This window comes from Pipra filicauda, unplaced genomic scaffold (genome assembly GCF_003945595.2).
Source record: "Pipra filicauda isolate LSUMZ 115617 unplaced genomic scaffold, ASM394559v2 scaffold35_size7292922_pilon, whole genome shotgun sequence".
Classification (NCBI taxonomy): domain Eukaryota; kingdom Metazoa; phylum Chordata; class Aves; order Passeriformes; family Pipridae; genus Pipra; species Pipra filicauda.
The window spans coordinates 6,946,129-6,971,285 of NW_024104487.1; the positions used below are offsets into that span (position 1 = coordinate 6,946,129).

Consider the following 25,157-nt stretch of genomic DNA (forward strand, 5'->3'; position numbering starts at 1 on the left):
GTAAGGACATACATCCCACCACACAATTTAAGAACAGAGGACAGGCTGTGGCCATCAGGGCTGGGCTTGTCCAGAGAAGGACGATGCCCAGCAGCCAACCTACTTGCAACCAGGTCTGCTTATCCCTAATTTATCTCTGTTTTCCCACAAATGCTCCTCCCTGACCCACTTTGATGTCTCCTTTCCTGAACTTCAATCCTTCTTCTGGACATTTCCCTTCTCCTGAGAACACAGTTCCTTCACACTTGCCTTCCACCAGCCCTGGGGCTTCTCATGTTGCTGGACAGAGTGTGTCTTACTGTTCTCCAGGGCTGCGACACATGGGAGCTCTTTTCGCTCTTCCCCACTGCTGACTATACAACAAAGGAGCGTCACAGCAGTCTGGCTCTGCTCTACTCCCAGAGTTTCACAGAAAAATAATGATTTTGATGGAGAGAAGCCCAACTTTATTTTACTGCGACACACAGCAAGAACAAGTGATCCATGTCACCACAGCACATTTCCAGTGTTTGTTTCTGAAACAGAATATAAGCAAAGATAAATCTCCTCCCAGTCCAAATACTCATAAAGTAAATGATGACTCAGATGGTAAATACCCTTTCTATCGCATCCCACTTCTCTCTGTCATTTGGAGTGACAGCCCTGCTCTCACTGAATTAAAAAAGGACAATTCTACTTTGTAATGAATGAAATCAACATTCCCTCCTGTATGACTTGCTTTTCTGCACTGCTAAGCACTATCAGTATCTGTACTTTAAAACCTTTTGTTTTTAATAGTGTTTCTGTAGGAACTGATCTGAATTTCAGAAAGTTATTTTGCATTTCTAGGTACTCTCTTAAAACACAGACATGACTGTTAGCACTGAGCGAGGTATCTGAGAAAAACATAGTCTAATAAAGTTAAACCGATCAAGCTGGAAGAAGTGAGCATTAATTTCATATTCAAAGCATGATATGCAACTCTGTGAAAAGACTGATAGGTTCCTCAGGGTATGAAAAATTATATGATGCAATTGAATTATCTTGGCAATACAGTTTCTACATAAGAGCTAGAAAAAGAACACAGTAAGGGCTAACATGTTAAATAAGCAGAGAACTAGGAGCAATTCCTTAATGCAATCCAATCCTTACCTCTGTAATAATTTTAACTACAACTGTCATTGGGGCTGTGTAAAATGAGACATCTCATAGAAGTGCTTCTCTCTACAGATTAACCAACTTGCTTACTCAAGCCAATGAGATCTTAGGTGCCAAAAGTATAAAAGTCTGAATTAGCCACCATGACTTGCAGAAATCCTTAATTTCACCTAGCCTCCAGCCTCAGTCAGATCTAACATCATTTTTCATACTGTCAATCACAAATCAGTCCCAACTCTTTAAGTAAGTCTAATATTAATACCTTTCTCTTTCACTAAGCATTAGAAATTTCACTATCTCAATTTTAGTCCCTCTTCTGACACTGAGCTGAAACAGAGTTGAAAACTCTGATCTGAATTTCAGTCTGGCACATGGGAATGACATGCACTAATGCTCCAAGCCATACAGCTTGATGACTACCGTCATGTCACAGGTGTCTGACACCATGCTGACAGCCCACGGCAGACAGGTTACAACGCCATGCATGGTACCACTGTGTTCATAATGATGATGCTTTTAGACACCTTCATATTTCCAAAGCACTACGAGTAAGACTAACATGGCATCTTTTCCAGTGGCAATTGTAATCTTCAAAGGAACAAGTTTTCAGTTCTTCACTCTACGCAAACATGAGCTTTATACAAATACAGAAGTCAAGGAGAAGTTCAGTCTTCCCTTGTTTGCTAGGGTGGGGATCAGCTTGCCTAACTCCAGGCATCCAGTAGAAAAGTAGTTAAAGAAGGTTCTCACTATCATAAAAGAAACAGAAACTTCCCACCATAAAGTCCATCGCCACAGGCTGGCACAGAGCATTCTCTGGAATTGCCTCCTTTCCACTCAGTGTCGTAGCAGCTCAAGCTAGGCACCTAACAAGGCTGAAGTCAGACGAGATAAATCCAAGCCTGAGCATATAAGTGCATAACTGTTCCCTCTGTTTTCTCTGCTTGTTTAAAATTCCAGTTGTGATTGTGAGTTTCTTTATTTCCTATGCAACCCATGTCTGAATATCCTAGATCTCACTGTCACTCAGCTGCCAGCTCTCCTGATCCTCCTCATCAATGCTTCTCGTGACTCTGGTGTAGGAGCCCTGTAAACATGTGAAAATCTTATCCTTCATTAGGAAAATAAAAATACAAATACAAATTTCTACCACCGTCTCTCCAAGTTATTTGAAAATTGTGTATAATAATTTTAATTAAATATAATGGGGTTTGGAAGTTAGACTTTCTAACCATTTGGAGAGGCTGGTAACACTCCACCACCAAGTATCACCCTTTTTTTGCTATTTTCTTCCTTTTAGTGCTATTTCTGCCCTTCAAGTACCTCTACATAATTAAGAACTTTTATTTGTGAATTATCCCATTTTTTCAAGCCTCCTCCTTGGATTTTCCTCTGCAAACACAAATCCATTTACAGTCTTTGATATTTTGGATGCTCACACTAATACAGTGTGAGCTAATATGAACATCAACAAAGAATGAAAAATATCAGCTCAGTATTTCAGCTGTATTGAAGTCAACTGAGATACTCATATGTATAGAGTCAAAGATCTTCACAGATATTTATCTTGATGGGTTTGGCAGGTAACACTGCAAACTTGCTGGAAGAAGGATCATAATTACTTTTTATGCCAATACCATCCCAGCTTTTGTTTCCTGAAATGCTACTGCCAATAGTAATGCAAATTTAATGAGAAGAGTTAGTAATTCCCAAACAAAATCACACTGTAAATGAAACAATGTGCAAATATATTTTATTCAAAGCAAAGACATATATAATGATTTATGCATTTCTCTTGGGCAAAAATTAACAATGTGTGGCATTGTATAATAAAAATGAAACAACTTTAATCTCTAAGCTTTAAAATTAGGTAATGGAAGAAGAAAGTCTCTTTCTGAGCATTTCCACAATGTTACAAATCCTTACTTCCAGATTCTGATTACACAAGTTCAGAATATAATCAAATACTAAATAAATATGCAAACTGTATCCTTAATGTAGACTCATATCAAAACTTTACAGATGAAATAAAAAACAAAGAAAGAAAGTCTTTTAGGGGAAGGTTTGTAAAACAATAGAAAACCTATGCATATAAACACCTGGGAACTGTTGGCAAACACAGATATGGCACTGAGGGAAGAGAAGAAGGACCAGGGGAAAGGCAAAATCCACCAGCTACTAATTCCAATAGTAAGAGAAGAACAACAGGATCTCTGGAGTGGAGAAACAGCAGGAGACCACCACCTGTTCTCTGGCCCTGCTATTCACAACAAAAAGGCTTTTCTTCATGTTATTTTCTTAAGAAAATGTAATTTTGCAAGGAAAACCTGCATTTGCTGTCAATTCTTCCTCTTAACAAAAATAATAAAAAGTGCTCAAAATGCTTGCTAGCAATTTGGAAAAAAATGAGCAATACTGTGTCATTCTATGATTTCTATCTGTTATCTAAAAATACAAGCTTTTTTTTGATAAAATATTCTTTGGTCAAAATGGTGTCATGGAGGTTTTCTATATACACAATAATAATATTATCTTTATTTAAAAATACACCACTAATACAGTGCCATTCAGAATGGCACTTGAGAAAACAGCAGACTTCCTGCACCTCTAGTTCAAGAACATTTTCTGCCACACTTCACAATTTGCTTCTTTTAAGCCTCCATTTAACTTTCCTTCCAATTACAGGTCAAATCTGCCACCTAATTCAGACCCACTACTGACAGTCTGCTAGGATGGTTATACCGCATAGGTGTAATCAGCACTTATTTACACATTGATTAGGCCAATTCCAGCTATGAGTTCCACTTAGCAGCAGGTAAGGGTAAAGGAAAATTGCTGTAAGTCATCTCTTTGTCCTCCAGACAGGCAGCCTATGTGCCCAGCTCTGTAGCACTATAACAGCAGTCCCCAAGGATGCTTCAGCAGGCTGACAGATTTCCCATTTCCATATTTAGTCAGTTAATAATTATCAGAAAGTGGGAAAAGACAGAAAATAAACTCATTATTATCACACTGAAAGCTTCTGCGATGGAATTTTTCATTCATTCTGTATGCTCCCTTTTTAACCAGTGAGATTACATTTGTACAAAGGTAGAATTATAACTATCACTTTAAAGTGTATTCTTCTACTCACGCAGTAAAATTTAATTACTGTTACTTAAAGCACTGATCCAAAACCTTTCAAACACACTCAGACTTAGTCAAAAGCTTTAATACTTCTATGTGAATCCTAAACTCTGGTACATATCAATCCACTTATTAGTTTTAGGTATGGATATAATTAGAAAATGTAATAAAATTTGCTTTTTTAAACTCAAAATTGCTCTAATTTTTTTAAAAAAGCTCCTCTCTCTTAGTATGTTTTTAGGCTACCATTTTACAGACAGTTTTTTACTACTGAGATTCTACCTCTCCTGCCTAGGAATTCCCTGTATATTTTACATTCAGTCCAAAGAAAATGACAGTCCAAAGATTCAACTTTAAATCAAGAGACTATCTCAAAACTGGCCTAGTTGCACTAAGAACGTATTACATTACTAAATGAGAAGCTGTGTACTCTCCTATGCAGCAAATCTACAGACTACTAGAACTATATTGTCTTTACTCTTAGGTCAGCTGTACAAGAGATTAGATCTTTTAATTATCTGTCCCAGATTGGAGTTAGAAGCCTCAAATCCATTCAGCTGCTCAGTTTATGACCTGCAGAAATAAATCTGACCCCTTAAAAAGTACATCCCAGCATCACACACAGTCTGATGGTTTTAAAATTGCCACATAACTCTCAACTGGTACATCATTATGCTTCAGAACTGAGCTTCCACTGAAAATGTACGTGTGTTTGTATTTTTTGGAAGTGCTGCACAAGAGTCCCAGAAGCATTGTCTTGCTGTCCTGCTTTAGCTTTAAATGTAATTTTAATCATGCTGAAGCCAAGTTTAGCACTCCCACACACTATATTTAGAACCAGAATAATTTAGGTTGGAAGGCACCTCTGGAGGTCATCTAGTCCAGCCTCCTCCTCAGTGCAGATCCCACCAGATCAGGTTGCCCAGGGCCTTGTCCTGTCCAAATCTAAAACCTCCAAGGATGTAAGGCCACCTTTTCCCTGCTCCAGTGCTTTAGAACCCTCTTGGGAATTTTGTTTCCTCTTATATCTAATCAGAACTTGCAATGTTGAAAGTTGCCATGGGGTTGACTCTCATCTTTTTGCCACACACCTCTGAGCAGAGTCTGGGTCCATCTTCTCTACAGCCCATCACTAAGACATGAAGACAATGATGTTCTCCCCCAGTCTCCCAAAGGAGCCTGGCTCCTGCAGGAGGATTTTCTCCTCCCAGCCTCTGCCCATCCAGGCAGCCTGTCCATGGACATGCTTCACTTCATCCCAATGGCAGGACTGTGGTGTGAGAGTGAAACACAACTCTCTAAAATTCCTAACGTGAACACTGTCACAAGTGCGAGAGGACACACGCTTTAAAAATTAGCCTTCCAAAGCCGTGTCTTGCATCGTTCAGAAAGTGACCGGGTGTTCAGTGTTGCTGAACACCCCTAACTCACAGCATCTTTGCCCATCCAGGTTTTTTTACAAGGCCACTTTCCATCATAGTGTTATACTACTTACCTAAGTAATAAAGCAAAACTCTTCTATATCTGGATCTGCCATAATGCAACTTGGAATACCCGGGGGGGGGGAAAGTGTGTCAACATTTCTGATCTGAACATCTAGTTTTGGACCATTGCATTCTAAAAGAATAGAAGCTAATTTCAGACACACTTATGTGTAAATAGCTACATTAATTACTTTTATTTTATAGATATATAAATATCATAACAAATTTCTTGTCCCACAGTGCTACCAGTCACAACAAACATGCAGAGTTGCAGCAGCCTGGCCTGAGAACTGACCCTACAAACCAAGTATTAGATATACAGTGACCTTGGTGACCCCACCACCAAGAAGTCACAACGAACTAGAGAAGCCAAGCTGTCTTTTCAAAACTACGCACACACCAAACATACAAAAAAACAAGGTGGTTTACAAAGTTACACATTTGACATTGCAATTTTGCCTTGGAAGTAGGGATTTTGTTGAGACAGTAAATACCAATCCCACCTAACCACATATCCTGTGGGTCACACACAGGCATTACTGCACAGGTATCCAGTTTCCAGCCTCTACACCCTGCACAGATTCCTTGCAATTTAGAGAACAGGCAATGTGATTAACACTGCTAATCTGGCTGCACTGTGAATTTTGGCTCTTCCATATTGGAGCTCTGGGAGTTTTGACTGCAATATAAGAAGTATTGTTAAGCCTCACTTTCTATCAAAGCCCTGAAATACTTGATATTTTAGATTAAGTACCATCCCTGGGTGATGTGATTGTGCAGCAATCACAGTTTGGTTCTAGTTGTCATAGTTGCAAAAAAGGTTTAAAAGTTTTTAACATTTTATAAAGTCTTCTCATCCCCTTACAGTATGAACAACATAAACAAAATCCAAAGGTAGAAAAGAGGCTCCAACTTGTATTCCGATTTAAGATTATGGATGCTACTGCTTGTGATTTTTATCTTAATTGTCTTGTGTTCATATATAGCCTAATTGATAGATCTCAGGGATTTTCAGAAGGTTTTTGCTTCTGCTTGTATACTATCTAGTAAATCGATGATACTAGAGTAATTTATTTTTTTTTTAAGCATAAGATCATTTATAGTCCTAGAGATACACTACGATACCTTGCTTTGGAGAAAGAATGCCAATCACATGAGTTTTGGTGTGAAGCCACATTCTCAGGGTGTTGGGAATAACAGACAAAGCAGGGCAGTTCCACTCACCAGCGCAGCCCCAAGGAAAGGAAAAAATATTCAGGAAAAAAAAAAAAAAAAGAAAAAGAAAAAATACTCCCACAGTATGTGAAATTCCTCTTGGAAACAGCAGAAACGGCCTCTTTGTTCCACTCACTCACTGATTTTATTGATGTAGGGGGGGAAATAGGACAGTGGTGATAATGCCCTTAGCTGAGCATCTCATATCAAACCAATGCAGGGGCCAAAAGCATCTCACCAACATGGCTGGTGCCAAGGGACCCAAAACTGGCCCCCAGCCCTCCACCACTTGAAATAAATCCTGAGCTGCTGGATCCATCTGTATATCTTTTGCCATAATACTTCCTTTTCCAGCCTGTGGGCAACTGACAGAGCAGATGTCACTGAAATGACTTAACGTATTAAGCTGCTATTTGTTTAATTCTGATGTGGAAAATGTGTCACACTCTAAATAGTTTAGTATGTTAATGTACCACTGCAGCAACCTACAGCAATCTTTTATAATTTTATTCTAGACTTATTTGCTGATTTCATTTTAAATCATAATTAAAACCTGTTTCCTTGATTTCCTACCTACATTTTTTTAAGTGTACTCTTAACTTCACCTTCAGTTTCCTCAAGCTGAATAAACAGAACTAATATCACAAATGAACATTTAGTGTCCAAGTATATTTTATTTGCATTAAATTATATAAGACAGATGCAGACAAAACTTCTAGACTAATGTATTCCGTTAATAATTTGCAGCACAATAGTTCATAGATGAAGGGGCTCTGGGAGTTTAGGGAATAACAGCTTAGTTACTATGTCTGCACAGGAAAGCTGATCAAAGTTATATTTGGAGCTTGTATCTGAGTAATAATATTAAAAAGAATCTAAAATATTCTTATTTGAATCAAAGTTTTTCAAAGTTTCATTCAAACTTCAAAATTTCAGTTCTAAGGTAAGGGGAAGCTTTTAATAGCTACAGAATGAAGTTTTATTTCTTATATAAGTACATAGTTCCTTATGCTTCAATGAGATTATACATGAGAGTGTATCTAGTCTTGAATTTGAAAATTATTCATCTTAAAAACTTTTAAGGAATCAATTTTAGAATAATTTTTAAAATCTTATGATGAGCACTACGAATGAGGAATTCCAAGCTGTAAAGATGAACGATGTACATTTCAAACTGAAGGAGCAATATGAAGTCCACTGAATTGAACTATTTTGTGAACTCACATGAGATGCTGGAGAGCCTTATTAGCTTGACGAACCACAAGGATGTGTTAGTAAAATTAATCCTCTTGCATGTAGCTGCACTCCTTTGATAACTCAGCATCCCTCGCATTAGCACTTCTGATTTCTGGAGACTCCCTGGGCACACGTAAGACACATTTAACTTGCCAGTGCCTTATCCTGATGCTCTGGGGTAAGGCATTGCACTGGGACAGGCCTTTCTTACAGGCACTGCAGGCTTCAGGGCTGGCTGCTGCTTCACCAGTGGGGTCATACCAAGAGCTCTGTAAGTAATCCTCATGAACTTCTTAAACTATAATATAAAATCTGAATTTTGGAGTACACTTTTAAAAATACAGCTTCTGAAACATGCTTCTGTGGTTGGAAGCCCAGTTAAAGCCTGATATGGTATGATATTGAGAATTTCCTGCAAAGAAATACCTGTCTGTATTTTTCTTTATACCAGGCTCATTCAACTTGATGGTGGGTAACCACTCCTCAGACTACAATGGCCCATTGCACAGTGGATGCAGGCACGACCCACTGTGAGCCTCCTCTGGAACAAAAGCCCAATGTTGACAAAAGGCTTCTAACTAACCTGTTAAGCAATGCAGTTTTTCATAACCACCCTGCATTGTTCCCCAGCAGGCACCTCCAGTGTGACCTGTCTGCTCTACCTGTCCTTGGAATGGTTCTCATTATGCAGATGATTTCCCCCCAGTCTTAAACTATACCAGCAGTGACACCCTTCCGGAACTATGAAATGATCAAAACCTGCTGACAAACAAATGAACATAGGAACCTGATGCTTCCACAAAGGGAGCGTGAGGGCACAATCAGTGTGCCCTTTGGTCAGATTTTTTTTAAGATTAACTTGGTTGTTTCAATGTCTTTTAAACAGGAGTGCCATGTATGGCTTGGAGTAGGTCCACTTTATCTAAATGTACTCAAGTGAATGTACTCAAAACAAATGTACTGAAGTAAACAAGCTCAACTCAGTACCAGCCCCCAGGACTGAAATTATCTTCTTCCCAAAACTCAGCTTTCAGGTCACTGGGGGATACAAAAGCTGACAGGTGTTATCAGTGTGACCTGGAATGGATCACAAATATTTTCCAAATTACCTATGGTATCCATGTGATTGTAACTGATGAAAGTTGCAGAAACTGAAAAATTGGAAAGTTGCCTAAATCCTCAGCTTCCCTGCCCAGCTGGGAAAGGGAGATGGGTGAGCAGAGAGAAACCCAGGGCTTTTCCACTTTGCTGCACTTATCCATAACACTGGCCCTTGGGGAAATATTAACTTAAGCTTGCCTCCAGAGGAAAAAGCTGCATGTTATCTCTTTGCCACATAATGCCACCTTTAAAGAGCTTTAAAGAGCTGGCAAGTGACAGTAACAGCTGCTGGCAAGGGTCTGCTGGGACAGGCGTCACTGTGGGCTGCAGAGATTCCTTGGTGGGGCTGCACACTCTCGGCTTGGGTGCCACTATGTGCTGCCTTTTCCTACCGCGTAAAAATAAAAAAACCCACACATTTTCCAGAGCTAGGTTCTAGTGCTTTTTATTCTTTGTTTAAGTATTTTACATGTGCAATCTTATCTGATGGGTGACATCAGCTGCAATCTCGATTTTTTTTTTTTAAATGAAATCTCCTTGTTGACATGATCCAGAGAGAAACAAAAATCAAGGGCAGGAATATTTCGGCTGCCAGGGACATGGAGTTAGCAGCAGGCAACTGGCTTTACTGCAATTGGTTTTCACAAGCCCAAGTCTTCCTCCTTCTCTCCCTGAGCTGCTGGACAAGCTGAGGACCAGATATTGTTTTTCAAAACTTAGTGAAAGATGGGAAACAAATTAACCTTTTGTTTTCCTTTCTTACATTTAACGACAAATGTCAGCCACACATGCCAATGCCAAAAATAACCCAAAATGTATTAAGTCTTATACATGTAAAGTCAGAGTGACCTAACTGAAGGAACATTAAATTCAGACTTTGGTATTTCAGATTCTTGTCCTCTTGACTAATCCTATCAAATACAAGTCACGAATCTCTTCTCAGTTCTCCTGTGTGCGCAAGCAAATCCCCTTTTCTTGTGAGAGCTTTGCAGTCAATTGATCAAAAATACTATTAAAAAGCTAAATATATTTATAAAAATATGCAGCACCAACAGTACCATAATGAAATTCTATCAAAAGAAACCCTGACATCAGAGAATATAAATGTAAAGCAATACATCCTATCAAAAAGGAAGGGGTTCCTGCAAAATATGGCAGAATTTTCTTAAAGAGAAGATGTTATCTTTTAGTTTGAGACTAAAAATCCTACAACTCTTTATATATGATACAAAGCCAGAGACAACATCACCTCCCAATAGTTTACAAACAATATAAACTGCAGTCCGAAAAAAATACATGGAATATTAAAATAACAGTAATTACCCTACTAATTACATTATTTCCATTTAAAAGTTTTCCAATTTTTTATTGCATTAATGCTTTCTTTAGGGCATACCATTTCAGGATGCTTACACAGAAGTATGCAACAAAAAGCTGAAATAAATTGATAGAAAGAGATTTTAAAACTGTCAGTGAGATGCAAGGGTCATCCTGGAAGCAGCAGAAGGGATTGCAGCCCCAAAGGCAGAAAGGAGTGGAACATGTAGGGGGACTTGTTTAAGAGTCAGCACTGTGGCTCTTATGGATGTGCAGCTCTTACTGCCCATCCAAAGTCCTCCCTCCCCACTGCTCCAGTGCTATACACAGCTGTCAAGGTGAAATGCCAAGTAGCCTGGGACCAATACAGGTTCTTTGGTAACTGTTAATTCTTCACGGTGCCATAATGCCAAAGCAGTGAAAATCATTTCCATTCAGTATCTTTTTTCCCCACAGCACAGTTACAACAATTTCCCTAGAAAATTCACAGGGGCTATTTAAACTTCAGTCCTTTGCCTTCCATGGTCTGCCTTCCAGATCCACAGCACAGAGCCACAAGACAAGCTAAGAGTAGGAATCTCACTTAAACATGTCAAGATTTGCTGTTTACCCACTGCTAAGGTCTTTGTAAGCAACACTTGGATGTGCAACTCCTTAAAACGGATTCACAGGTTCACTTACAGAAAACAGGCTCTATTAGGGGAAAAAAGAAAATTATTATTTTACTACCAAAAAATAACCCAGTACAGCATTTTCTAAGCAAGCAATATGATAGCACAGAAATGGATTGTCACAGTAAGCAATAGGTTCATTACCTTTTATTGTCTTGAGGGAAGATAGCTCTGCTTTTGCAAACAACTCAGTATTGGCATATGTGAGTGAAAACAACCGCTTATATAGAGAAGTAGTAGAGGATCAGACGACTTAGCAACTGAATTTGACCTATAACCTAGACAACGTCTCAAAAATAGCTTAAATAAGTAACCAGAATTAAAGATGAAATTCAGAACTGAAATCTTATTGCATTTTGATGCCCACAGTGCAAAAAGCTATACTGAAAGCATCCATCGCTCTAATAAATAAATAATTACTGACCTTAAGAAATACATGTATGATATCCAAATTGCTAGAATGGAAGCTGGGACCGTCTCCAATATATAGAATTTCTATATATTTCAAAAAAGATTAAATATCTTTGTATTTAGAAAGGCTCTGAGAAGCTGCCTTTCTAATTCTTAACAGAACAGGTAAATCGAGTATCCAACCAACATTATGGCAGTTTCTGACAGCTTTAGCTTAACAGCCAGGCTTCTTCTGCCAACTTAAATTTGCAGCTCGTGCTGTTTGCCACTTTCTAAAATAGGCATGACTATGGCACGTTTCTAGATCCATGTAGACCTTATGTGCTTCAGAGACAAGATGCAGAAAGCCCAGCCAAGCATTTCTTCAGAGCTGGCAGCACTACCCTAACGTCAGTCTCATATACTTCACAGGACACAGCCTGTGTTGTTCCCATGGAAAATCAGCTTTGACCTTGGAAGAAAGCACAGGCATATCGCAAGTTAAAATTATAGATCTGTGGAAAGAAATGAAAAACATGAGCCTATCGCTTTAGCAGGTTTTATCAAAATGCAGCATATCATTTCAGCTCAGAAAGATTATTTAACCCCAAAGTTTAGAAATAATAGGAGTTAAGGGTTCTCAGTACAACCTACAGGTTTTAGCCTCAGGTCAAATCCTGTTAATAATACAGACAAAATCAAATCTACAGCAGTGTCATTGGGTAGCTCTCTTAAGACATGAAGCTCTACTAAGATATAAATAGAAGTCTGTTAAGCTGGCTTTCTGCATTCAATTAAATTTAGGCCACACTACCAAAAATGAGCTAAAATTCATCATCTCAGGTGATGTATCCCTTAGTACCATCTTGAAAAACATCCAAGACCAAGATGGACACAGCCACTGTCATTGTTAGTTCCCAGGTCAGGATGATAGGCACAGCTGGAAATGTTACTGAGCCACAGACATTCAATCTGAGCTGGTACAGACGGTGTGATGATCTTAAATAACGACAATAGATGTCAGCAAACTGAAACACTAATGCTTTTTACTAAAGGTCTCATGGTGCATAAGGACAGAAGCCTTAAAGAAGGTGCTAGAACAGCTTTGGTTATTCTCTTGCCGACAACACATTAAGGTAGTGTGTGAAATGCTTGTTATTTTAGCTTTGTACCATGAAAACCCATGGTTATTAGAATAAAGATGCTAAAATGTTTACATCTAATTCCATATGAAGGCACATAAATATATGCCCTGTTTCAGAGAGATAAAACACTCTGCAGTTCACACTGATTTCACTCATGGGTGAAGGATGCTTAGCACTTATCAAAGTCCCAGTAGTGATAGAGAAGCCAGATTTTCATATCAAACTCTCTGTCCCAGTCAAGGGGGGCTCTGCAGCTCCACAAACATAACCCACAGGAGAGGTCTGCATCTTTAGGCAACTGTTCAACACGTTTGTGGTACATAAACCCTGTTTCTCCCTAAGGTCTGGTGCATGAAAGCTTACAAGTGTTCATACGTGCAGGTGACAATAGCTTTTCTCCAATTTTTCCAAGTCAGGAATGAGCCATCAAAACACATCCAGAAACACTAGTTGGTAAATGGCCACAGAACAATCTGCCCATAGACCTCTGTAGCAGCACAGCAGAAGCTCTGCAGTCACGCTTAAGGATGGTTTCAAATACCCACAGAAAATTTTGGACAAGCTGCCCAGAGGTCCAGCTGAAAGCAGGTCAACTCTTCAAAGTTTGGCAAATGCTGGAGCAACTTGTCCTATTAAATTTTGAAAATCTCAGAAGCTGGAGATTTCACAGGCTCTCTGCCACCCTCCTCCAGGGTTCAGGTACTCTCATTGGACTTTCACTTTTCCTTATGACCAGCATGAATTTCCCTTGCTACCCCTCCTAACTGTTGCCTCATGCCCCTGTGAGAGGAGCTTGGCTGTATCTCCCCGTCACCCACCCGTTAGGGAGTTGAAGACCACAAGTCAATTACCCTTGGCCTTCTCTCCTCTGGGTGGAACAAGAGCAGACTGCTCCACCACATCTCCGTGCATGCCACACACTCAAGAGAAGTATACAGCAGCTTCCCCCATTGTGCTCACTGCATAAACCCAGGCAGGTGGGAACATCATAGCTGAGTGTACACTATTAGTCATGGAGAGATTCAAAACAAACCAACTCTGCTCCTTTATCACCAGCATTTACCTATGGCCTGTGCCCCGGCCCAGTTCTGCCGCTGCCTGAAGCCCAGAGCAGAGCACGGGGCTGTATTTAGTCCAAGCAGGGCAGGAGCTGCCAAGCACACCGAGGCTCAGAGCACAGGCCCAAACCCTGCAATTGGCACTCCTTGAGCCTGATTTACAGCCAGGTTAACAGACAGCAGAATGGAGAGCATATGTGCGAGTCACAGGGGTGAGGTGCTGGAGTCACTGCCAGACACTCTCTACAACTCGTGGTACACACATACACAGCCCCAGCTGTTCCCGATTGCCTTGTATCCTGGCTAAGGGATTTGGCTGAAAACCCTTTTCCATTCCCGTTTTCCTGTCATCAAGGGTAATAGTGGCAGCACAGCCTGTTTCTATGGTTTCCTTTGGTCTCAGTGCCCTACACAATTATATATGCAATCTTAAAGATTAGATCCTCTGTATCTATGTTGCATCTAAAACTGTAACCAAATGACTGCTTTCATGCTGCTGGAATTGCAAAGCCAAAGGAAACACCACAGCAAGGCCAACCCAACAAGAGTCCATGAAGCCAAACTTGTCAGCTGTACTCTATCAAAAAGCCTCACTGCGCTGCTAAAAGGTAAAGAACAGAAAAACCTGTTTGACTTGCAGGTCCCAGCTGAGTTTGCAATACTGAGAGCATCAACAGGATGAAATTATAACAATTTGTAAACAGACCAAAGTAAATGAAAATAACTGACATGAAAACAAAGGGGAAACTGTAAAAATACTTTTCATGGCTTCTAGAGAACTCACACAATTTTAAACTGCAATATTTACAGCAATATGGGATTTATAAATGTACCTCAGTAAACTCTTTGACAGAGGTAAAAACAAGGGAAGAAAAAAACCCAAAGTGGTCTCTGACCAAGAACTCTCCAAATCCCTGCAAACAAGGCAGCCTGTTCATTCAGTCCCACTGAGAGCTGCTCAGCAGATAAGATCCCAGTACATATTTAGACATCAACTAGTAAACTGCATTATGCATCACTTCTGAAATTCCTTGCTATCCATGAATCTCTAAGTCAAATACTTATGAGAAGGAAGTAGATGACCTATTTTTTAAAGTGACAAAAGCACTTGCATGACACTTAAGCAGAACAGCTTCTGTGGCTTGTTTTTCATATGATATGCATCAAACTTTAACTCCTTCTACTTCACCATGAATGTTACCATACAAACAGTATCACAGCTATTCGATTTTACTTTCCTATCGCCTGAAACAGAATTGAAGGAACACAACTACTGTACACTTAGTGCTCCGTTTTATACTGTATTCAGCTGTTTCATTCCATAAAATAATATGGGTGATGGATTTTTTCCCCTGAAGTTCAAATGAACTTGGCAAGAGGGAAGAGGAAGAATGTGGGACAATCACATTTCATCCTCTTCTGATAGAATCATAGTGCCTCATGCAAGAAATGAACCAAAAGATGAGGTACTTCCAAGGAACTGGTTGCTGTATTTGTGAGCAGCTACCATACAGTAATAACCAAGATAATACACTTGTTCTTAATATCCACCATAAGGAGCAATGGCAATCTGTTATTGTTTCACAATGACAGCATTACTTAAATCTAAAAATAACAGTTTCTAAGTAGCAACCAAAAAAACCCAACTAAAAAACCCCATAAAACCCAAAGCCCTGTATTAAGAACATTTAAAGTATTTAAAATAGTAAAATATCGCTAGTGATCTCTTGCAATTCAGGAATGTATATCTTTCATGGCCAACTGCATTTAGACTTTGATTTCCTTCAACATCACAAGATCAAGCAACTTGTCCTATAGGATCAGCAGACTCTTCAAAATAAAGTTATTAATCAATTTGACTAATGCCAGTAGAAGAAGGATTTGATTTTACAGAGAAAAGGGAGAAAAATGGCTCCTAAACCAGACAGAAATATTCACTGAACAAAGTTTTTATTCATTACACATTCCTTTTCTAAAATGGAAAAATAAATAACCGAGCTTTGTGCAAAACAATACTCCATCTAGATTTCAGAGCACGGACATCAACTAATAAGCTGTGAAAAAAACCACTCCAGCGTTTCAGACGATAACAGTTATGGACCTTGACACGCTGCTAATGGATCTTGACACAGGAAATACTCTAAATTCAGAAATATTTGCCTTAAGGTTATATTTAAATATGCAGACAGCGAGCCAGCAAATTGTCCAATAATCTCCAAGGCCCATGCGCTGCCCTCCATCTATGCTGGGCTTTTGCAGAGACCCAACTTTGCTAGCTGGGCCTCCCTGATGCTCCCAGAGCTCTGCTTCTAAAAGCCCCATGCAGCACAGTCCCTTTCCACACAAATACATTCAATTCATTATTGCAAGTGCTGGATGCTTGGTTGGAGAACCCAAGGTCCAAAGGTGGGTTAATGGACCAGTAAACCCCTAGCAGGACTGGAAAATGCAGCAGTGAGATTAAAGTTAACAGTAATCAGGAGAGATGTGTTTCCATTGCTAGAGCCTGAATTTGCATAGTGTAGAGGGGGAATGGTTTGTCAAACTGGGCAAAACTAAAATCGAGGTTTCCTCACTTCTCCTTGAATGTTGGTCAGCCCATTGCATAGAAGGCGGCAAGAGAGGGAAAAGGTTACCTCAATTGCCATGCTTTAATTTTTCAATTTCCTTTGCATTTCTTAGCCCTCCATGTTCTTATGACAATGATAATTATTGGACATTAAGTACATAAGCCATTAATGTCTGAGAAGCAAAACTGAAAGTATACTACTTGAATATCTTATTGAAATGGCAATCAGATGTAAACAGATACCAGCCAAGAAGGATGCTCGTTTCTGTACAGATGCTGCACTGCAAACAGGCAAGTAGACAAGAAACAGACCTCACTCAGAAAGCCAAATATCTCGGTTTTGTTAAGGGGAACTAGCCTCTCTTACTGTGCTTCAGTGCTGGGGCAGCATATAAAGGCCTGGGGGAGACAGGAGGTCCTGCAGTCAGGAGCTACTAGCTGATATACCACCACCTGATAATCTCTTCCGACCTACTTTATCCTCTCCCAATTGTGCTGTATGTTTCCACCATCCAAGAACATGATGCCATACACTAAATTGAAACTATTTTCTTAAGAGCTGTAAAGAATCCCCCAAAACCTTAGAGAATCCCAAGATATGACTTCCTATTTTTGACAATCTAAGAAATTATACACAATCTATGCAATTCAACATCAGAGGAAGAAAATGCCATCAGGAAATATGTGTTACTGTTTATTTTTTCAGGGAAACATGGCTAAAATGGCAATGAAATGAGGTTGTTCTACTTTTGTTCAATTATGAAATGTGTAAGATTGCATGTTATAAGCTGAACACATTTCATTAGTTGGCAAACTCCAAAGCAAGTTGATCTCTTGGTGGTCCTATCTATTAATTCAATGCTCTCTTCAACCAGTACTCAAAATTAAAAGCTGAAAGTAAAATGCTGTATCTAAGTATAAAACATAGTATAGCCTAAAACAATCATAACTGTTGTCTCTAGGGAGGATTCCTATTTGCATGGAAACTTTGAAAAGGAATTAATCATCTCCTAAGCAGAGCTGGACCCTCTGTGACCAACCTGCATAACCTCTTTTGTAACCAGAGCCACTTTGTTCCTGCTCCATTTGGGTTGTGATACTCCATTAGCTGTTCTCTGATCCATGCAATCAAATTTTCCCTTTAATATAATAGTTTAAAGACTAAATAGCTGTGTGAATTTGTGTCACGACATTTAATTTAATCTAATCTAAGATAATTCACCTAGTATGTAATTAGCTCTGAGATTCCTTTTTTTGCACTTAAATAGTAGACATCATGTTACCCTATTTCTGGGAATTGAGGGGAACCTCATTTTCTCAATCTCAAATTTTTAACCTACTCTCTTCTTCTTGCTATGATTTCAGGATGGCAAAGACCTAAATTATTAGACTGATAACCATATGATAAACTTATAAAAGTACATTTAGAATCCTGAAAGTACAACCATGCCATGTAAATCTCCCAGGTACAAAAAGCAGCGAATGGGTACTTTCTTAGAAATAGCTTAAGCCAAGAGCAATGACAAGTATATGGAAGGCAGCTGAGGAAAATCGCATGTGGAAAAATCTAATTAGAACATATGTAATAATGCATCTGAGCTGTGTCTTACCATACCAGATGATTATATACTTTCTAGATTTAAAATTATAGTGTGAGTCTGCAGTCCATTAATACAGAATGACGGTTTAATCTACGTACTACTAAACCACTTTATATTACCTGTATCTATATGCTACAAACTCACATTTACCAAATATAATCACTTCTATATCTAACGTCAAATCTTACAGTCAAAATGGCAAGACAGTATTGCAGCACTGCCTGAAACTCTCTTGATACAGACAGCTAATAATGTGTTGCCTTGGTACAACAGAACACACAGACTGAGTCAAGGTTTCTGGAGTAACAAGCACAGATCCACAACTCCATCCCAAGAGTAAAAGAAATATCGAGGATTTCTCCTGGATTACCAAACAGTGCAGCAATTCTTTGAATCTTCCATGGGGCTGATTTTAATACCACACTGCACCCTTATTTTCTTTGCAGAACCAGAAATATCCTTCTGTTACAGTAAACACTAAACCTGAAATTACAGCCTTTCCATAGTAATTTTGGTGGAAATCTTTTGGAAATAGTGATTTTAGACAAACCGTGGCATTGAATTTGCCATACAATACTTGTCCCATTGATGTTAATGGAAAACTTCCATTGATTTTTCTGAGTAGATGTGGTCTCCTCACATTTCATTTATCATGAAAATTGATCGCAAATTGTTTACACAGCCCACATAGACATGCAAAATCAAAATTTGGAAACATCGAAGCTAACCCTATACTTAAAACCAAAACCCCTAAACCAGCCAGTTATTCTTTCAAATGAGAGCTAAGAACTCCCAGGGTTTTTTCCACTCTCTTTTTTCCCACGATGTTATTTTTATCTTGGCACTGTTCATTTTTGCTATTTCATTTACACTGTGTTTGCTGCAATTACTGAGATAGAATAGTGTCAAGTCTCCTCTGCATTAGTGTTATGCACTAACTTTTCTACTGGGTTTATCATTTTAGAATCTATTTAATTGACATTTAAAATATTATAGACATAAAACTTTGGACCTTATATGCCCTCTACTAGGTTCAGTTCTACCACTAGAGAATTTAAATGTTTCACAGCATTTCATATTCTTCAGCTCGAAATGGCAGCCAGGTAACTGAGGAAAGGATTCTGTGCTGGAGTATAATCATCTCCAAAGCAGATGTTACCTTCTGTGTTAACCACCTTGATGCCCTTAAAGACAGTAAAAAATCTGGCATTTCTAACATACGGTTCAAATCACCCTGCAACACACGCTTACTTTGCTCTCACCTCCACCCCTGTACACCTGCCTTGGCCTGGGCACTTCCACGGAGAGGACCAGCAATGCTGGCAGTACATGTTTCATCCATGCAAGAATGTGGACAGTCGACACACGTGGACATATGTACACCATCAACTAATCCAAGGAAATACCAAACTAGGTTTTTAGCTGAAGTCTGCGGCAGGTGCCTGAACCCAGGTCACTCACTGCCCTACCCGGGAGCTCGTCTTCCTCTCTATTTTCACTAGGCTCCCATATGGCTCGCTGTGAGGATGAGATATGATTAAGCATGTTGACACAAAGAGTCACCACGTAATTGTAGCTATTCAGCCTTTGCCTGTTGTTGTGGTAAAGAGTATATTTAAAGCTACAGTTACCCTCAGAAAGGAAACACACAATCAACTCTCAAAGCCCCCCCTTTCCCTATGCACAACCCTGCATTTGCCTAAAGAACTGTAATATTTTGCGATCAGCTGTGCTCTGAAGTAACCACTCCTCGCTGACACACAACGCAGACGAACACCGAACCGCTGGAAAACACAATTCGAAGTCAGTTGTCAAACCCTGCATGTATCACAGGATAAATTACTTTTGTATTGCCCTGGGCAACTGGATCCCTCCGGGCGGCAATCCTAGCTAGGGCTCCATGGCACATCCCTGATTTTCACCTTCTCTACCACCACGGTTATCTCGGCCAGCAAAAAAGGCCAGGCTTTTAACCCAAATCTCCCCGTCCGAAAAGCTGTGTGCTCCCACCCCCGGGATGCCAGGCGGGCAGGGGTGGCAGCCTGATGCCGCCTGATGCCGTCTGATGCCGCCCTCACCCGCACCTCGGCTGCGGAGCCGCGGCGAGACCCTCAGCCGTGCCACGGCGTCCCGGAGGGGAGATGAGGAGGATGGACACGGGGATGGACACGGCCCAGCCTGTCTCGCAGGGCTCCCGCCAGGGGTGCGGGAGATGACTGGGGCAGGTGCGGGAGACGCCCCGGAGCAGGGGCGGCTCCGCCGGAGCCCCGCGCAGGGTCCCGCTGCCCCGCACCGCCGCTGCAGCCGCAGCCCCTCCCGCCGGGCAGCGCCCGAGGCTGCGGCAGCGGCAGCTCCCCCCAGCCACACACACACATATTCACATATTTTCGGGATTTTTTTTATTTTTAGGTGAGCAATTCCCGTCCGGCTGCCCCTGCCCGCGCCCCGGCGCGCAGCCGCGCGGCAACGTGACGGACCCCAGCGGGGCAGCGGCCACGACCCCTTCCCAAATACCGGGGGTCTGGGCTGTTCCCCCCGCGCCCGCCTACCTGTGCCGGTGCTCATGGCGCGCAGGAGGGGCCGCTCCGCGCCGCTGCCGCCGCCGCCGCCGCCCGTCCCCGCCCGTCCCCGCCGCCCGTCACGGCGCCCCCGCGGGCGGCACCGGCACCGTCCCCGCCCGCCGCGCAGCGGGGCCCGCGCCGCGCTCCGCCCCCGCCGGCAGGTGCCGGCACCCGCAGTCCCGCCGCGGCTCGGCTCGGCCCGGCTCGGCGGGCACCTTGGGAAGTGTAGGCAGCCCCGCGCCGCCGCCCGCGGACTACATCCCCCTCCGTGCCTTGCTGCGGCCGGGAGCGGCTCCCGCCCCACCGTTTCTGCGGGCAGAGCTGCGGCTGCACCCCCACCCACCCAGCCGAAATTCCCCCCAACCTTTCCCACCTGCCGGCCGCCGCCGCTGCGTTCACCCTGCGGGTGAGATCTTCCTCTGTGTTTTCCTGTCCCGCTTGCGCTCTGTTCATGAGATGCCCGAGCAAAGCAATGAGGTGCACAGGTGCTTCCGCACGTCCCCGAAGCGCCCGGGGAGCGACGATGAAGGTGTTTGCTCGTGAGGCTATACCACACGGAAGGTGTTGGCATCAAGTCTCGGCTTTCAGGAGGGGAAGGGCAGTGCTGTCTGGAGCAGGTGAACTCTTGCTGATCCTTCGGATTTGAAAGCGCAAGGGCGCACAGTTATTATTAAAGCCATTTATTTATTAAATACTGATTTATTCAGTATGTCATCAATCTGAAAATCTATTATAGTTCTGCGAGAATTAATGTTTTAAGAAACACAAACATCTGTTTTAGCAAACACAAAAGCAGCTAGTGTAGTTGCATAAGCATGTTTTACTGCACAGCTCCTCTGAGGCTGATTTCAGACTGGGTTCAGGGCATCTTGGAGTTACAGCAATAATGTGAGGAAACGGGTGAAGACTCATTTTGTATTTTGATCAGTGTGCTGATTACACTCTGTTCCACTGACAGTTGTCTGAAGGTTAAAATTTAACTAACGATTGTAACTATAAAAACCTACACAGCTTTCCCATCCTACACCAGTAACTGATATGAGAAATTCTACTCTGCTGCTCTGTAGCAGTGCTTACATGTCCTGATTTGATAGGGTATCAAGAGCCTTGACCCTGTGTAAGTGGAGCAGTACCTATGGCTCTCATGTCATTTGTCTGATAAGAATGGGGAACCCCTGAAGATAATCGCTGCCATCGGGAAGAATGTGAACCAGCACTCAGGGCAGCCATACAGGAACAGACAATCCAAACCAGTATCCCATTCCTGACAGCCATCAGCAGTGGGTATCTGCTGAGAAGACTTCCTGAGCCAGATGTGTGTTCTTTGTTTTGAAGAACCTTCTGTGATTTTCTTCTGTTACCTTGTCCAGTTGTAGTTTGAACCCATGCATGCTTCAAACAGCCTTCAGTGCAGGGAATTTTTCAGCTGAACTATGTCTGGTGCAAAGAATTGTCTGCTGTTGTTTCGAACCTGCTGTTTGCATTCTTTACTTGATACCCGCTCATTCTTGTAGTAGAAGAGATAGCAAACATCTAATTCCCTATTCACTTTCTCTGTGTCACTCATGAATTCATACTGTTCAGATTCCACCCTTCACTCCTACTCTAGTTAGTCATTCCTTAAAACAGGTGACTCGTAACTTCAGTACCATGCTACTTTCTGTCGCTTTCTGTCATTTGTTTTGGAGTTTGATTGTTTGATTGTTTAACATCAATTTCTGTTTTTAATCATGAACTGTCTTTGCATATAATAACCATTGTGAGTTCAAGGCAATCTCTGAGTGATGTTAGTAACCCTGTTGCTATGTATGAGTGTTGCTCTAAAAGCTAAATTAGACTTAACTTGTATTGAAGGTGGTGGGTGTACAATTCATATCAGATGTAAGGAAGAGGAAACTGCCTTGGGCTTTAAGGCTGCTAAAAGACAGTTTGACCCTTCTGCTGGGCAACAGTGTAAAAGGAAAATGAATGCGTATTAAAGCCTATGCAAATTCATTGCAGCGAAAACCCCCAGGGCCACAAGAGGATTTTGGAAGTTCTCTCTACCAGTCATAGAGACAACTGAAAGGTCCAGGTTGCTACACAAATGCTCAAAGTGCTTACATGGTGACAAACTTTAGAGAACACTGTGAGAAACAGGTCATGGACTTCAAAGTTCTCCTTGTTTAGGGCAATGCCATCTGCCACAAGCTTGATTAGGAACTCCCATGACCCAGTGGAAAAGTCATGGTCTTGCATAGATAAGACCCCATAACTCCAACGAATGAACCAGGTAGTAATTGCCGCTTTCAAGGTCTATCATCTAAAAAAGATCTTCACGCTTATCCAGGAGACAACAGGTAAGAAAAGCCCTGCCTCAATGACTTTTGGAGATAGTTTGTTATCACGGATGGCACAGATGACACAAGAATTACTTGGGAAGAGGTCACAGTTGGGTGTATGAGTGGTCTATGGCAAAAATAGTTGCCAGATTTTGTTCTCTGTTGGATTTGATATTATCCTTGCTCTACAGAAAGACATTGTCTTTTTTGCTAAGGAAGTTGGCTTTGAAAGGGTTGATAGCAAAAGTGTGGTGGAATTGTTGGCTTCGTGGTCAAAGTGGAATCATCCAGAAAGAGTTGGCAAGAAGGCTTATACTAAATTTAAAGTTAGCATCCAGTCTCACAGATGAAATAGCTGAAATTTTTCAGGACAATGGTCCCTCCTGAGAATGGGCAGATACACTCTTTGGGGCACTGTAAGATTCAATCTCTTGTTACCAGTCTCAGGATAGTGGGCAGTCATAGAATCATAGAGTCAGCCAGGTTGGAAGGGACCTCTGAAATCATCAAGTCCAACCCTTGATCCACTACCACCGTGGTTACTAGACCATGGCACTAAGTGCCACATCCAGTCTCATCTTAAAAACCTCCAGGGACGGAGAAGCCACCACCTCCCTGGGCAGCCCATTCCAATGTCTGATTAACCTCTCTGTAAAGAATTTCTTCCTAATATCTAACCTAAACCTCCCCTGGCACAGCTTGAGGCAATGCCCTCTTGTCTTACTGATAGCTGCCTGGGAGAAGAGACCAACCCCCACCTGGCTCCAATCTCCTTTCAGGTGGTTGTAGAGAGTGATGAGGTCTGCCCTGAGCCTCCTCTTCTCCAGGCTAAACAACCCCAGCTCCCTCAGCCTCTCCTCACAGAACTTGTGCTCGAGTCCCTTCACCAGCCTCGTTGCTCTTCTCTGGACCTCCTCCAGCACCTCAATATCCTTCCTGAACTGAGGGGCCCCGAACTGGACACAGCACTCGAGGTGTGGCCTCACCAGCACTGAGTCCAGGGGAAGAATCACTTCCTTGGACCTGTTGGCCACACTGTTCCTGATCCAGGCCAGGATGCCATTGGCCTTCTTGGCCACCTGGGCACACTGCTGGCTCATGTTCAGCTTCCTGTCAATCCAAAACTCCCAGGTCCCTTTCTGCCTGGCTGCTCTCCAGCCACTCTGTGCCCAGCCTGTAGTGCTGCATGGGGTTGTTGTGACCAAAATGCAGGACCCGGCACTTGGCCTTGATGAACCTCATCCTGTTGGAATCAGCCCAACTCTCCAGCCTATCCAGGTCTCTCTGCAGAGCCCTCCTGCCTGCCAGCTGATCAACATTCCCCCTCAATGTCACTTGCAAATTTGCTGATGGTGGACTCAATCCCCTCATCTAAATCATCGATAAAGATATTAAACAGAACTGGGCCCAACACTGATCTCTGGGGGACACCACTACTGACTGGCTGCCAACTGGATGCAGCCCTGTTCACCAGCACTCTCTGGGCCCGGCCCTCCAGCCAGTTCCTGACCCAGCACAGAGTGTCCCTCTCCAAGCTGTGGGCTGCCAGCTTTTTCAGGAGTATGCTGTGGGAGACGGTGTCAAAGGCTTTGCTGAAGTCCAGATGGACTACATCCACAGCCTTCCCCTCACCCACCAGGTGGGTCACCTGGTCATAAAAGGAGATCAGGTTGGTCAGACAGGACCTGCCCTTCTTAAACCCATGCTGGCTGGGTCTGATCCCTTGTCCATCCTGTAGGTGCTGTGTGATCGCACTTAGGATGATCTGCTCCATAACCTTGCCAGGCACTGAGGTCAGGCTGACAGGCCTGTAGTTTCCTGGCTCCTCCTTCCGGCCCTTTTGGTGGATTGGTGTGAAATTCGCCAACTTCCAATCTCTGGGACCTCCCCAGTGAGCCAGGACTTGGTAGATGATGGAGAGAGGCTTGAGGAGCTCTTCTGCCGGCTCCCTCATCACCCTTGGGTGGATCCCATCTGGTCCCATAGACTTGTGAGGATCCAAGTGGCTCAGTAGGTCACTGTTTCCTCCTAGATTACAGGAGGGCTATTCAGATTCTGATCTCTTTCTACAAGCTCCAGAAGCCAGCTGTCCTCAGGACAACCTGTCTTACTGTTGAAAACTGAGGTAAAGAAGGTGTTAAATACCTCAGCCTTTTCCTCATCTTTGATAACTATATTCCCATCCATGTCCAACAAAGAATGGAGGTTTTCCTTCCCCCTCCTTT

The 25,157-nt window shown here is 42.1% G+C and overlaps 2 protein-coding genes across 12 annotated transcripts in view; one reads left to right on the forward strand and one right to left on the reverse strand.

The window, feature by feature from the left end:
• ABLIM2 (actin binding LIM protein family member 2) overlaps positions 1 to 20,665 on the reverse strand; it is a 140,121-nt gene extending 119,456 nt beyond the window's left edge. For all 11 annotated transcript variants that reach the window (XM_027723667.2, XM_027723668.2, XM_027723661.2 and 8 more), the window contains exon 1: positions 20,600 to 20,665. In XM_027723667.2, the coding sequence (XP_027579468.1) occupies positions 20,600 to 20,615 (16 nt within the window). In that variant the 5' untranslated portion in view covers positions 20,616 to 20,665. The remainder of the gene's footprint in view (positions 1 to 20,599) is intronic.
• A 327-nt stretch (positions 20,666 to 20,992) lies between these two features.
• Positions 20,993 to 25,157, forward strand: part of SH3TC1 (SH3 domain and tetratricopeptide repeats 1) — a 46,238-nt gene continuing 42,073 nt past the window's right edge. Inside the window, exon 1 of the mRNA XM_039384563.1 lies at positions 20,993 to 21,228. The gene's annotated coding sequence lies outside the window, so the exon portion shown is untranslated. The remainder of the gene's footprint in view (positions 21,229 to 25,157) is intronic.